The sequence below is a fragment of the Gobio gobio genome (assembly GCF_949357685.1).
Source record: "Gobio gobio genome assembly, chromosome: 1".
Classification (NCBI taxonomy): Eukaryota; Metazoa; Chordata; class Actinopteri; order Cypriniformes; family Gobionidae; genus Gobio; species Gobio gobio.
This window is the reverse complement of record NC_137097.1, coordinates 42,936,729-42,951,490: the sequence shown is the minus strand read 5'-3', so window position 1 is coordinate 42,951,490 and position 14,762 is coordinate 42,936,729. Positions and strand designations below refer to the sequence as shown.

The 14,762-nt window shown below is 41.0% G+C and overlaps 1 protein-coding gene across 1 annotated transcript in view; it reads left to right on the top strand.

The window, feature by feature from the left end:
• Positions 1-14,762, top strand: part of ppp1r9ba (protein phosphatase 1, regulatory subunit 9Ba) — a 55,037-nt gene that overhangs the window by 23,355 nt on the left and 16,920 nt on the right. Inside the window, exon 3 of the mRNA XM_079827066.1 lies at positions 14,368-14,500. Within this exon, the coding sequence (XP_079683192.1) occupies positions 14,368-14,500 (133 nt within the window). The remainder of the gene's footprint in view (positions 1-14,367; positions 14,501-14,762) is intronic.

Below are 14,762 nucleotides of genomic sequence, written 5' to 3'. Positions count from 1 at the left end.
TACCAGCCGAAGGTGGATTTTTAACCCTAGGGGTGGCAGGGGCTTGCCAAGGGAAAGACACCTGCTCACTGAGGAGGCTTACGGTGGAAATACTCGTGTGGGGGTCGCCGGAGGGAACCATGCACACGGGGCACCTGGCCGGACATGAGGGTCTGGGCTCGAAAGGGCAGACTGAACTGATGTCGGCGTCGACAGTGCTGGAGGAGCTCAGGGCTCTCGGGGAGCTCACCTGAGGAGAATATCGCACGTATCCAGTCCGTGGAGTGGAGTGGCGAGCAAGCGAAGACACCTAGAGCCTGGTCCATTACCGGCCCCTCGGGGGGGGGGGGGGCGAGTACATAGTCGGACACTGGCTCCACTCGGAGATTGTAGAATCTGGCGAATGTGTTGGGTGTCGCCCAGCCTGCAGCTCTGCAGATGTCTGTTAGTGAGGCGCCATGCGCTAGAGCCCAAGAGGAGGCCACACTCCGGGTGGAGTGTGCCCTCACACCAAGGGGACATGGTCGACCTTGCTGCTGGTAAGCCAAAACAATGGTGTCCACTATCCAGTGAGACAACCTCTGCTTTGAGAGAGCACTTCCCTTCCGCTCTCCACCATAACAGACAAAGAGCTGGTCTGAGGTCCTGAAACACTGCGTCATGTCTACGTAAGCGCGGAGAGCGCGTACTGGACAGAGCAATGCCAAGGCTGGGTCTGCCTCCTCCAAAGGCAGCGCTTGCAGGTTCACTACCTGATCTCTGAAGGGAGTGGTAGGAACCTTGGGCACATATCCAGGCCGGGGTCTCAAGGTCACGTGAGAGTTAGCCGGCCCGAATTCGAGGCGCGCTTCGTCAACTGAAAAAGCCTGCAGGTCCCCGACCCTCTTAAGAGAGGCCAATGCGGTCAGCAGAGCCGTCTTCATCGACAGGAACTTCATGTCAACCGACCGCAAAGGCTCAAAGGGAGGCCTCTGCAGAGCACTTAGAACTACTGAGAGGTCCCAAGAGGGAACGAGAGGAGAGCGAGGAGGATTCAGTCTCCTCGCCCCCCTCAGGAACCTGATGATCAGGTCGTGCTGACTTACCTTTTTGTCTCCCAAGAGGTCGTGATGGGCAGATATTGCAGCCACATACACTTTCAGGGTGGAGGGAGACAGCCTTCGCTCCAGCCCCTCTTGGGGAAACTCAAGCACGGACCCAATTTGGCAATTCCAGGGGTCTTCTTGGCGGGAAGAGCACCAGGTGACGAAGAGGTTCCACTTCAACGCATAGAGGTGTCGTGTAGACTCTGCCCTAGCGGAAGTGATGGTGGCGGCCCCCCGCAGCTCTGTGCGATTTCGCCACCAAGGTTGATGTGAATCGACAGGCTTTGGAGGGGTGCTTAGGATCGCCTCGCCAGGTTGAAGCGCTCTGAGGACACAGTTGCATCGCAACAGAACTTTCAACCTGGGGGACCCCAGTGTACCCTTTGGCCCCATCAAGGGTGGAGAAGGCGGAGGAGACTGCAGACCGGTCACGGGAAGACAACGGGGACTTCCAGGACCGGGCAATCTCCTTATGCAGCTCGGGAAAGAAAGGTATTGGGGGCGGGGACTGACGTGAGTCAGCGCGGGCTCCCAAAAACCAATCATCGAGCCGCGAACGTTCGGGACAGGGTGGAGGGTTCCACTCTAACCCTAAACTCGTGGCTGCTCGAGACAGCATGGCTGTCAGCTCTGGGTCCGACTCGGGCAATGCTGGCGCGCCCGAAGGCGGCAGCACAGCCGAGTCGTCATCCTCAGAGGACTCGAGCCCACCTTGTGATGCGGTGACCGACATCGCATCATCCTCCGGAGCGCCAAACGAAATGCGCGAGGGAGCCGGAGCTGGCCCCGCGATTTCAGCCTGGACACTCACGGGTTGCGGAACGCTAGAGGGGGGTGTGGCCCGTGGCATGAGCGTCTGGGCTTTGTTCCACACCGTAACCCTCAGGTAACCCTGACCACCAGCCGAAGTACCGGCCACGGGGGGCACGGTAGATCGGGGTGTGGTTGAGGGGACTCTCACTTCATTACGAAGATCCTTGAGTCTCGACCGCAGAACCGCGATGGTCATGTTCCCGCAGTGAGAACAATACTCATCCACGAACACTGCTTGAGCATGCTGAACGCCCAAGCATACCAAGCAGAGATCGTGCCCATCAGAGGAAGTCAACGACCGGCCACACCCAGAAGTACACGGGCGAGACATCCTGAAAAGGACGTGCCACGTGTAAGCTCTTTTAGGAGAGGAAGCTTCGCAGAGACGCCGAAGCGCCCAGGGACCACACACCAGCTGTCAGACGGACCACTGCGCAGATCAGCAGGCAGGCAGTATGCGATCACTGGCACGCGCCGTAGATCCAACGCCTCTGGAAAGCTGCTCGTCTCGAAGGCTTGACAAAGACTCAGTTGTAGGCTTGAAGGAGTGAAGAGGTACTCTTGGCTCCAAAGCAGAAACATAATGCGATGTTGCCAGCGTACTTCCTTATATACCCACGCGGTGGGGCGGAGTTACGCATGCAAATTCCGCATGCCCATGGCATTGGCACGCCATTGGGCGCTGTTAAACACCTCGAAGGTAATTGGCTTCTTGGCGAAACCCCCATTCGTTAGTCACTAACGTACGTCGTAGTGACTGAACGAAAGGGAACAGTGATGTCTTCGTCCAGCTCAGTTCTCATACAATGGTGTCAATACAGGCAGATCAATAATATCATTGAATAGTGTTAAATAGTTAAACAGTGTTAAAGTGAAACACTTTAGAATACTACTGTTTAAAAATGTTTCAGAACTGTAAGAATTTGGCATGATTTTTTCAAATACATTAAGCTTTAAGCTAGTATTCTATTCCAGTTGTTATCCATCATCCTTTGTTGTCATGGCCATGAACATCAGTACATCTAAATAAAATCTAAATATTCAGTTCATGTCTGAGTCATAAATCTGCATATTTCACAAATGTTCAGGACTTGTCTTCACAGATTAGACATTCATCAAAGGATTGAAAACCAATGAAATGTCTACAAGAGAAGGACATCACTGGTTTTGTTATATGCAGATGAGGTAATCTGCATTAGATGAATATTAAATGGGAAGGGAAATGAAGGAAGTGTTTAGTGCTGTTCTGACCACCCTGCAGTGTCTGCGCTGTTGTGGGTCTATCAAGCTCCACCCCCCACCCCCCCATCTCTCTCTCTCTCACTCTCTCTCTCTCTCTCTCTCTCTCTCTCTCTCTCTCTCTCTCTCTCTCTCTTACTCTTCTTGACCTGTCTGTGGGGGATACTGTGGAGCACCCTGCAGCTGAACCACGTCTGACTTTTCAGGTCTTTAATTATTAGGCAAACACAGGTTGCTAAGAATATTTGAACACCCGGGGGTTTCTCATGTGTGTGCCAGTGTCACATTGTATTAGTGTTTGTGTTTGTGTCTGGAGTGTGTATCGGTCTGCATTTAAAGACAATCTCCATGGCAACCATGCGAGGAGTGTCAAAACAGTGCCTAGAGAGGCTGATTTTCACCATGGCTCGGAGAGAAAGGCATTAGCATTATTGCTTGCTTGGAGAAGAGCAAGAAATAAACTAGTGGAATACAAATACGCATACAAACGCATGTGTTGCATTGGGGTTGAATTGAAGATCTGGTCTGGTAAAACCCAGGTTTAGGGTTCGGATGAGGGGTTCTGCCACCATTGTCACTTTAAGCTAGATTGCTCCACTTGTGCTGTTCCTTTTAGTCCCTTTGGGTCAGCTACAGAAAACCAGAAAATACACACACACACACACACAGAAAATAAATGATCCCTTTTTAGTGAAAGACTGATATACATCAGTCAGGCATTTTCACTTTTGATAGAAATTAATAGGTTGATCTCGAAATATTGATACAGTGCGTCCGGAAAGTATTCACAGTTCTATTGGCCAGGTGATGAGTGGTGCCTGGTTTCCTCCAGACATGACGCTTGCCATTCAGGCCAAAGAGTTCGATCTTTGTTTCATCAGACCAGAGAATTTTGCTTCTCATGGTCTGAGAGTCCTTCAGGTGCCTTTTGGCAAACTCCGAGTGGGCTCTCATGTGCCTTTTACTCTACCATACAGGCCTGATTGGTGGAGTTGCTGCAGAGATGGTTTTTCTTCTGGAAGGTTCTCCTCTCTCCACAGAGAAATGTTGGAGCTCTGTCAGAGTGACCATCGGGTTCTTGGTCACCTCCCTGACTAAGGCCCTTGTCTCCTGATCGCTCAGTTTGGCCGGACGGCCAGCTCTAGGAAGAGCCCTGGTGGTTCCAAACTTCTTCCATTTACGGATGATGGAGGCCACTGTCCTCATTGGGACCTTCAGTGCTGCAGAAATGTTTCTGTACCCTTCCCCAGCTCTGTGCCTTGATTCAATCCTGTCTCTGAGGTCTACAGACAATTCCTTGGACTTCATGGCTTGGTTTGTGCTCTGACATGCACTGTTAACTGTAAGACCTTATATAGACAGGTGTGTGCCTTTCCAAATCATGTCCAATCAACTGAATTTACCACAGGTGGAGTCAAATCAAGTTGTAGAAACATCTCAAGGATGATCAGTGGAAACAGGATGCACCTGATCTCAATTTGGAGTGTCATGGCAAAGGCTGTGAATACTTATGTACATTTATTTTTTTTAATACATTTGCAAAAATCTTTACTCAGCAAACGCTGCACAGAAACCAAATCTGAAGCAGCATAAAATCACAAAAATGCATTTACACCGGAATAAAAATCACGGGAAACAATGCTTTGAACATTACTATTTTTAAACTACAGTTTTAACAAAGTGTTATAAATGAATTTAAAAAATAATGAAATGATAAACAATGAAATAAAATAAAAATACGGAATTTTAAATGAATTTCCTCTGCGTGCTATAGGCGCTTTGATGTTTGTCATAATTCTGTACTGATAGGCTATTGTAGGCTACGGTATAGTTATTTTATATTTCTTAATAAAATTGTGACCGATGGAAAAAAATGCTATAAAGAAATTATGAATTATTACACCGGGTAGATCACAGCAGGATTAAAAGTGGTTGAAAGTTTTTTCAAAGAGCCAGAAAGTCACTTTGGAGCAGTCACAACAAATGAACAATGATAGCGTTTTAGGTAGGACCGCAGATATATCAGCAAATATCATTCTCAAAGAGATTATTTTTGGAATACAATATAACAATGCACAATCACAGTGACGGCGACTGGGTTAAGCACTTACGTTATCGTATCTGAGGGAAATGTTGCAGCGCGTTGATCTGCCAATCTCTTCACAGGAAGATTACAAATGGCGAACGCCAATTGATTACACACAACGACTCTGTTATTTTGGTGGTTTGCTTGACAATGTGAGTACAGGACTCTTTAACTTTAATGATAGACTTTTTTTAATTTGCCTAAAACATATGGAGCTATTCCTAGATGTTTTGTCTCCCACTTCTTGATTCTCGCGCCGCCACAATGACGTAGTTTAGGTCGCACAAGTTTGCGTTCAATTACACTGAATCAAAACCGCTTCAGCGTTGCCTTTGAGACTAGGGACTGAGGTGGGTCATACCCAGCTTATTTTAAGTCTGCTTTTATGCGGCATTGCGTCTTCTCAGAATTTTGAGCAGACACAGAGCCACTTTAGAGCTGCCTTAACTCGGCTGTGTAAAGATACCTTTAGTCCATTTTCCATTTTTTAGACTATTGACTTTAGACATAATAATATTGACGCTTTTATTTAAATTTATTGTGAAAACAATAAATTATGAAAAATTATTATGAATATTATTATTATTATTATGAAAAAATGTATTATGAAAAATGAACTGTGTTTGCAAGTTGTTTTCGGATAGTATTTGTAAAAAAAAAAAAGTCAAGTTTAAATTATAAGTTGTTAAATGATTTATCATGATGATTTGTTTTGTTTTTAATTAATTATAAAAAAAGTATTATCACTTAATAATGATGACTTTCAGATAATAATATTAATAAAATATAATATTAAATATATTTTTTATTTAATGTTATATGTTTTGTTTTAAATTTCAGTGAATCATAGATGATACATATTTAAATATATATTTTATATTTATATATATATATATATATATATATATATATATATATATATATATATATATATATATATATATATATATATATATATATAATAAATATAATATTATATACATGCATGTATATAATTTAAATATTTATTATCTATGATGAAAATGTAATATAATTATAAAATGTACAGTAAATATTATGCCTCAATGTGTGTATGTATCATTTACCATCATTTATAACACTGCATTTTCAGTATATATTTCTGCATTAGCCCTTGAAAAACCCATAGCGGTCAACCATCAGATAATCTCCTTTTACATTCACACATGCACTTAAAATGAACACACACACAGCTTTATATATGTACTAATGGAAAGACCTACGTGTGTGTGTGTGTGTGTGTGTGTGGCTGCTCAAAGGACCCTCCACATCTTCCTGTTTTTAACTTCAGTGATGTGACATGCAGAGAAGAAATGAGGGTTTGTTTGTGTGTGAGGGAGGGGGAACAGCATGCTGTAACTGTAACCCACTGCACTGTCCCCCTGCATACCAGCTAGTGAGAGTTTAGAGTGTCTGAGCCAAAAACACATAGTCAAACCAGCTGCATTCCACATGCACACACTGCAACTGTGTTTTATGCATGTGGGGTTTCAAGCTCATGTATTATCTGTCAGCTTGTTTATTGTTTTTGTGTCATATGCTTGATATTTTCTGTTAGTATGGCATATCTTTGAAGTATGGTGCATCAAGCAGGCTGAATTTGTTGTCATTTCTGTCTTTGATAGTGAGAATAATGACAGGAAGTGAGCCACAAGACTCAAATGGCTATATAAACCTTATGACTACATGAACCTTAGTCAGGCTTGACACCATTTGGCAAAAATGAAAATGAGGCTATGAAGGAGAGAAGTATCATCCATTCAGTTGGTTTTAATTGGTCTTCAGTAGCCACGGCTAATTAAAAAAAAAATTCTCGATTTGTGTTCCCATTTTTAGTAACACTTTACAATAAGGTCTCTTTGGTTAGCATTAGATAATGCATTAACTAACATCAACTAATAATGAGCAATATTGTTTACAGCATTTATTATCCTTTGATAATGTTAGTTAATAAAAATGTTCATATTAGTTCACAGTGCATTAACTAACATTTACAACTTTTTACATTATTTGAGTAAATGCTGAGATTAATAAATGCTGTAGAATTATTGTTCATTGTTAGTTTATGTTAACTAATGTTAACAAATTAAACTTGGGATGCAATTAAATTTCGGCCTCCAAAAATGGTTTTGGAGGGTCAAAATCAGTGACTGAAACAGTTGTTTAATTAGCACTTCTCCAATGGCACCTTTAGAAAGGCTGAATTTTCATTTTGGTGTGTCTCTAAGTGTAAAGTGTTACAGCTTTTATATTAGTACTTTATTTGTTTATTTTATTTCATTTTTTGACTCCTTTGAGGTTCATGGACCCTACTTTTAAAAGATTTGAGGCTTCACTCTTGCAATTAATTGTAACTCATTGACATTGCCTTAAATTTAATGTGGCTTCTACACTGACTGAAGTTTATAAAGACTATGAAGTCTTTTCAGGTCTGTGAAAGGAGTTCACAGAGGATGCATGTGTTTCAGACACATCTGGCCTGTGAATTTCTGTCGCCCCTTCCAACATTCCATCTGTCAGAGATGGAGAAAGAGGTACTTAAGGGGGACACCAAAAGAGACAAAAAAACTGAGATGGAACAGACTTTTAGCCATTTGACAAACAACCCACAGATGGCACTTGCACTGCACTGTTTGAATTGGCCTATGAGACATGCGTGACCCAATCTGTGTTTACTGGAATCCAGAGATCCTAGAATTGAATGAAAATTGCATACCCAATGATGCAGGCATTATAGACATGCTTTTATATACATAATATACATTTGATTTGCCCCTCACCTCTTGCACAGCTGTCAAGAGGAAGAAAGGAATAAAGAAAAGAAGGAGAGGATAGAGAGAGGAGGGGGAGGGAGAGAGTGAAAAAGGGGGGGAAATGGCACAATGTCATAATCACAATCGCCAAGCCGTTGCCATGGAGACAGAGACATGTGAGCAGGCCGATGGCATTCACAGTGAGGGTGCTCCGACCTGCTGTTCACTTCAGCACTGAGATACAGGGAATATTTTTAGATAAGAGATGGAGCAGATCTGAGGAAGGGAGGAGTGACCCAGAGGAGAGACGGAGGTGTGAGCGAGAAATAAAATGGTGATGTGGTATATTAAATCTAGCTGGGCTGGAAAATCCTGATGGTTTTATGTGGTCTATATGGCTGGTAGACTTGGTTTCAAGCTAGTTGAAGCTGTTGACCTTGGACAAGCAATAAACCAGCTACCATTTTTCAAAAAGCCAACTTAAGCAGATTTAGCCCAGTTTTTCCAGCAGGAAAGATAATATCAAGTCAATGAAATGTCAGTGAAAACAGAATTTTATTTGGTGTTTTGGGAAATTAAAGAGAGAGTTCACCTAAAATGAAACTTCATTCATCATTTATCATTCCTCTGGCGTTCTAAACATGTAAGCCTTTCTTGTGTGGAATGGAAAAATAGGATATTTTGAAGAATATTCTCTCTGGTCCTTTCCAATCACTTCATGGTGACCATAGCTGTTAAAGGGGTAGTTAACGCAAAAATAAAAGTTCTGTCATTAATTCTTCACCCTCATGTCTTCCGAACAGACTTTCAGTTAATCTTCGAAACACAAATTAAGATATTTTAATTAAATCTGAGAGATTTCTGTTCCTCTATTGACAAGTACGCAACTGACACTGACGCTTCGAAAAGTTCATAAAGAGATCGTAAAACTATTCCATATGAATGAAGTGGTTTAGACCAAATTTTCTGAAGAGACTGGATCGCTTTATATGATGAACAGATTGAAATTAGGCTTTTATTCACATATAAACATTTATCAACTCACACATCAGTTGTGGTAAAAGGAAGCTCAAGCATGTTTGCTTGATGAGGCTTGAATGAGGCTCATTCTCGCAAGTCAAGCAAATGTTTATATGTGAATAAAAGCCTAAATTCAATCTGTTCATTATATAAAGCGATCGTGTCTCTTCAGAAAATTTGGACTGAATTTATATGGATTCGTTTTAGGATCTCTTTATTAACTTTTTGAAGCATCAAAGTGTCAGTTCCGTAGCTATCTATGGAGGCACAGAAATCTCTCAGATTTCATTAAAATATCTTAATTTGTGTTTCAAAGATGAAGGAAAGTCTGGGTTTGGAAAGCCATGAGGGTGAGTAAATGATGACATTTTATTTTTCATTTTTGGGTGAAGAAACCCTTTAAGATCCAAATAAAGCACCATAAAAGTAGTCCATATGACTTAAGTGCTATTTTCTTCCCAAGCTATATGATGGTTCTGTGTGAGAAACAGACTCATATTGAAGATATCCATGGCTAAATCTTCCCCTCCAGTGTGCTGTTAACCACTGTGACTAAATCACTGACTCAGAAAGTTCAACTTAAGAACCATCATTTTTTGGAGGCAGATCTTTTGAGTGATTCATTCGTACTTACTGACTTTGGCATGGCCAGTTTATTTAGACATTATATAGACTATATATAATTATATATAGAATTTGTATAGTTTTTTTTCCACAAAAGAAAAAGTAGCAGCTTATTAAATGAAAAAATAAAAAAAACATTTTTGGGGTGAAATATTCCTTGAAATGAAGGGATGAAAGAATGAAAATACTGAGTGAGTAGATGGAAAAAGGGAGATGAAATAAGAGGAAGTGAGTGCAGGGCTCCAGAGTGCGACTAAATGGTCGCATTTTGCGACTAAAACATCCAGTCGCACATGTGCGACCAGTAAATTTGCCTGCTGTCGGTACTGGAGAAATTAAGAAAATACACTTACTAATTATAATTGATAGACGTAATGTCTGGCAAATTCTATCTTTGCCAGCCGTTTCTATATGAGATAATATTAAACCATTTGTCCGTGATGCATTTTTGCCATTCGCAATGCAGAAGCGAGAGAAAGCGAGCGAGCACTGTCACAGGAGCTACAGTGAACACAACACCACAGTCAGCTTAATGAGTGAGGATGGCCAAGAGAACTACACAAAAGTTTAGTCTTCTTAAACTTTAGGGATGTGCTGTGATATTAATCTAATTTTATTTTCGATTTTGGCTTTCCAGAATTATAAAAAAGATGATATGAGGTAAAACTATTCCTATAGCCGTGTTCCGTCGAGCGTGACATCCTTCCCTTTACAGCCTTGCGCTGTCATTTCTCCTTAAACCTAAACTAAACGTCAGATTCAGTGATTGTTGTAAACTGCAGTCTCTACTGTTGCTAAACGGCGGGATGTGTTTGATAATAAAGAGCTATTAAATGCACAATAATCCGCGCAAGAGACGCTGTTTCCAACTTCAAGGCGGTATATGTGTGTGTGCTGCGAAATTGACCGATTTGCACATTATATTTTAGGCTTCGCGTGCGCGTCTAAACCATCAAATAAACAACAAATAGCCGGTGTCAAAATGACCGGATTGGAGAGTAGTTATTTTAACAGTTTATATCTTAAATGGGCGTAAATAGTTTGGAGAAATAGGAGAATATGATATTAGGCTATTAGTTCTACATTCGATCGGTCTTAAAGGGGCAGCGTCTAATAAACCTGCTGACGATTGAGCCATTAATTCGAATCGAACAAAAGGCAAATAGAAAATATTCACATCTCTTGAATTAATAACTTTAGCTTTTATAAGCATTAATCTATCAATTTATACAGTGAAAACTATGCAGTGTTATTTTACATTTCATTGCTTTATTAGATTTCTTTGTAGGTTTGTTCTTTCTAAGTAATATTAATGTTAGCAGACCTTCCGAATGCCGGCACACTGGTCCATTTACAAATAGATGTTTTATATTTTTGTTCAAACTTTGCGGTTTCTTTTGCTATAGATATTTTACTTTTCAGATTATAAAGCCATGTTAATTATGTTCTTAATTATGTTTTTTAAATATATAAAGTATAATAAAAAGAACCGGTAAGAATACTGTTAAAGTACCGGATCGATAAGCAGTATCGGTAAGAGTAGTAATACCATTAAAATCTTAACGATACCGATCCCTATTAGTAATACAGTGGAAATTAGTAGATTTGGTTAGCATGTTGATTTACGGTGTGCGCCCCTAAAATTTCTGATTGTGCCCCTAAAATTTTCAGTTGGGGGCCACTGTGCTCCTAGTGAAAAAAGTTAGTCTGGAGCCCTGGAGTGGTTGTGAAAGACACAAGCTCAGTGGTATGGGATGGGCTAAGGAAGTTGAAAATGACTAAACAAAAATGAGAAGAAAAGAGAAGCTAGGGGGAAAGTCAATGTCTGTAATTTTGCTGCATTATGTCCTCCTGTACACAACTTCTGATGTGCAGAATTTTCTGTAGTTTTTCCAAGAAGAAGAGAAGTTTGGCGGAGAGACAGATGGGTACTGATCACTGCGTTACTCAGTAGATTTTCTCCATCAGCAGTTTTTGATATAATTATTATTTCCCACTGCAGTAGGGCATGGGAAAACTATTTTTTTTAATTGAATCTGTAAAACTTTGCCTTGTTTGAAATAACATAATTCATGACATAATGATGACATAAACCTTATTCAAAATAAATTATTAACTTTGGTGGATGGATTTCAACATGACTACAAGAAAACATGACTAAAACTTAAATCTAATATGTAATTAAAAAAATTGATGTGCTGATTAATTAATGAAACTACTCACATTACATGAAATAAATCACATTATATTACTTTAATAATCATATTGAAGCAATATCATATGAGAAAGATGGCCATATATCAGTGCAGCTGTGATTTAGCTGTAAGCACTGATTGAATTAATATTTTTAAACAAATCTGTTGAATACATAATTCTGCCACTAGTTTTGTTCTTACGACTGGGCTGAGTGAATGTTTCAATGGTTCACTCATCAAGATTCTTCTTTTGATGTGTTTTTGAACAAATCTGTTAAATGAATGATTCAAACGACTCACTCACTTGTCAGCATTTACTTGTTGGCATCAGCATCTGGTTCAAATGGAAAAATCGCTGTCTTGTTTTCTGCTCTATTGTGTTGCCCTCTATCTCACAGTTTTTTTAACTCAGGGCTTTAGCAAGCTTAAATCAATGACAACTCTAAACAGGAAACTCTTACCACAAGATATTCAGCCTGTTTACACACATGCTGCTTAAAGGCTCATGGGTAAACTGTGGTGCTTTATATAGAATAGCACTCTGTTTCCGGAGCAAGGCTTATTGTTGTAGTTCCCAACTGTTATAAATGAACCCACAGTGATACACCCATATGCTTGTGTGGTTTCATGGCCCCGGTCTCTCTGACGAAGAACATTATGCATGACTGTAGTTGTATAAATAAAACTGCTGCTTTAGTGGCACCCAGGGCTACAGAAAAACAATCTTTACTCAAGAAGATGGACAGTTTTTTCTAAAGGTGTGTAATTTCCACTAGCAGTACCAAATGAAACTGTAAAATAATGATCATCTCCCATACAACAATCTGACATGTTTTGTCAGGTTACAGTAGCATGCCTCAGTTAGCTCCTGCTGGTAGATGTCATAACTACACCATCTGTATATTATGTATAATATACATGTCAGATTGTTTTATTATAATGTAGTGTTATACATTATAGAACATAATAGAGTGTTTTGCTAGTTTTTGTCGTTGTTGTTTGTTTGTTTTTGTGAGGACTAAATATCTTATTCAGATAATATCAGATAATTTGGCATTTTTATGACATGGCAAGGTTATTGCAGGTTGTTGAATGTCACATAATGAATAAATGTACATAAATAAAATGTATTCATATTTATGAATTAATAAAAACTATAATTTTTTTACCTTAATTTTTTTTTAAACTTTTTTAATCATTATTAATTGTCGTATACACCGACCAGGCATAAAATTATGACCATATATATTCTTAATATTGTGTTGGTCCACCTTTTGCTGCCAAAACAGCCCTGACCCTTCGAGGCATGTACTCCACTAGACCCTGAGGTATCTGGCACCAAGATGTTAGCAGCAGATCCTTTAAGTCCTGTAAGTTGTGGGGTGGGGCATCCATGGATCGGACTTGTTTGTTCAACACATCCCACAGATGCTCGATTGGATTGAGAGCTGGGGAATTTGAAGGCCAAGTCAACACCTCAAAATCGTTGTGCTCCTCAAAGCATTCCTGAACCATTTTTGCTTTATGGCAGGGCGCATTATCTGCTGAAAGAGCCACAGCCACCAGGGAATACCGTTTCCATGAAAAGGTGTACATGGTCTGCAACAATGCTTAGGTAGGTGGTACGAGTCAAAGTAACATCCACATGGATGGCAGGACCTAAGGTTTCCCAGCAGAACATTGCCCAAAGCATCACACTGTCTCCGCCAGCTTGCCTTCTTCCCATAGTGCATCCTGGTGCCATGTGTTCCCCTGGTAAGCGACGCACACGCACCTGGCCATCCACGTGATGTAAAAGAAAGCATGGAACACCAGACCAGGCCACCTTCTTCCATTGCTTCGTGGTCCAGTTCTGATGCTCACGTGCCCACTGTTGGTGCTTTCGGTGGTGGACAGGGGTCAGCATGGGCACCCTGACTGGTCTGCGGCTATGCAGCCCCATACACAACAAACTGTGATGCACTGTGTATTCTGACACCTTTCTATCAGAACCAGCATTAACTTCCTGAGCAATTTGAGCTACAGTAGGTTGTCTGTTCGCTCCCCACGGGCATCAATGAGCCTTGGCCACCAATGACTCTGTCGCCGGTTCACCACTGTTCACAGCCATCACAATTTGGCCCTTGTCAAACTCGCTCAAATCGTTAAGCTTGCCCATTTTTGCTGCTTCTAGCACATCAACTTTGAAGACAAACTGTTCACTTGCTGCCTAATATATCCCACCCACTAACAGGTGCCGTGATGAAAAGATAATCAGTGTTATTCACTTCACCTGTCATAATGTTATGCCTGATCAGTATAAATGCTTTTCAAATCCATATGAAACCAACATGAATACAAGACTATATTTCTAAGAACTTGGTACAGGTGTCTTTTCAATCTTAATTATTATTAATGTGTGATTTGGAAATGATGGGCATTCAATTGCTGCCCAATGAGTCAATGTGCTGCCATCAGTGTCTGAACCCAAGATAAAAAAAGCAATATAAAAGCAAACAGAATTGCTTAATTAGACTCTATACATACTCAAGCTTTTTACTTTTTTGTTTTCCCAGGTTTTCACCACATACTCCAACGAGGATTATGACAGACGCAATGATGATGTTGACCCCATGGCAGCTTCGGCCGAGTATGAGCTGGAGAAGAGGGTGGAGAGACTGGACCTATTCCCTGTCGAGCTGGAGAAAGGTTCGTGACCCCCCTTACTAGACTGTGTGTGTTTTTAGAGCCTGTGTGGTATGTTGTCTTAAGGGTCCTTAACTTCCTGTTTCTAAACAAACTGACTGAAGCAGCTTGTTTTGGTCTGTAACGTAAGCAGCTTTTGCTGATTAGAAAGTGTAAGGGATCGAGCCCTCTCTCCTAAAGCAGTCTGGTGGTTACCATAGCTAATAACTACGTGAAATATCACAGCGTACACAGAGGAGTTGTGTTCAGCTGTGTAGTTTTGATA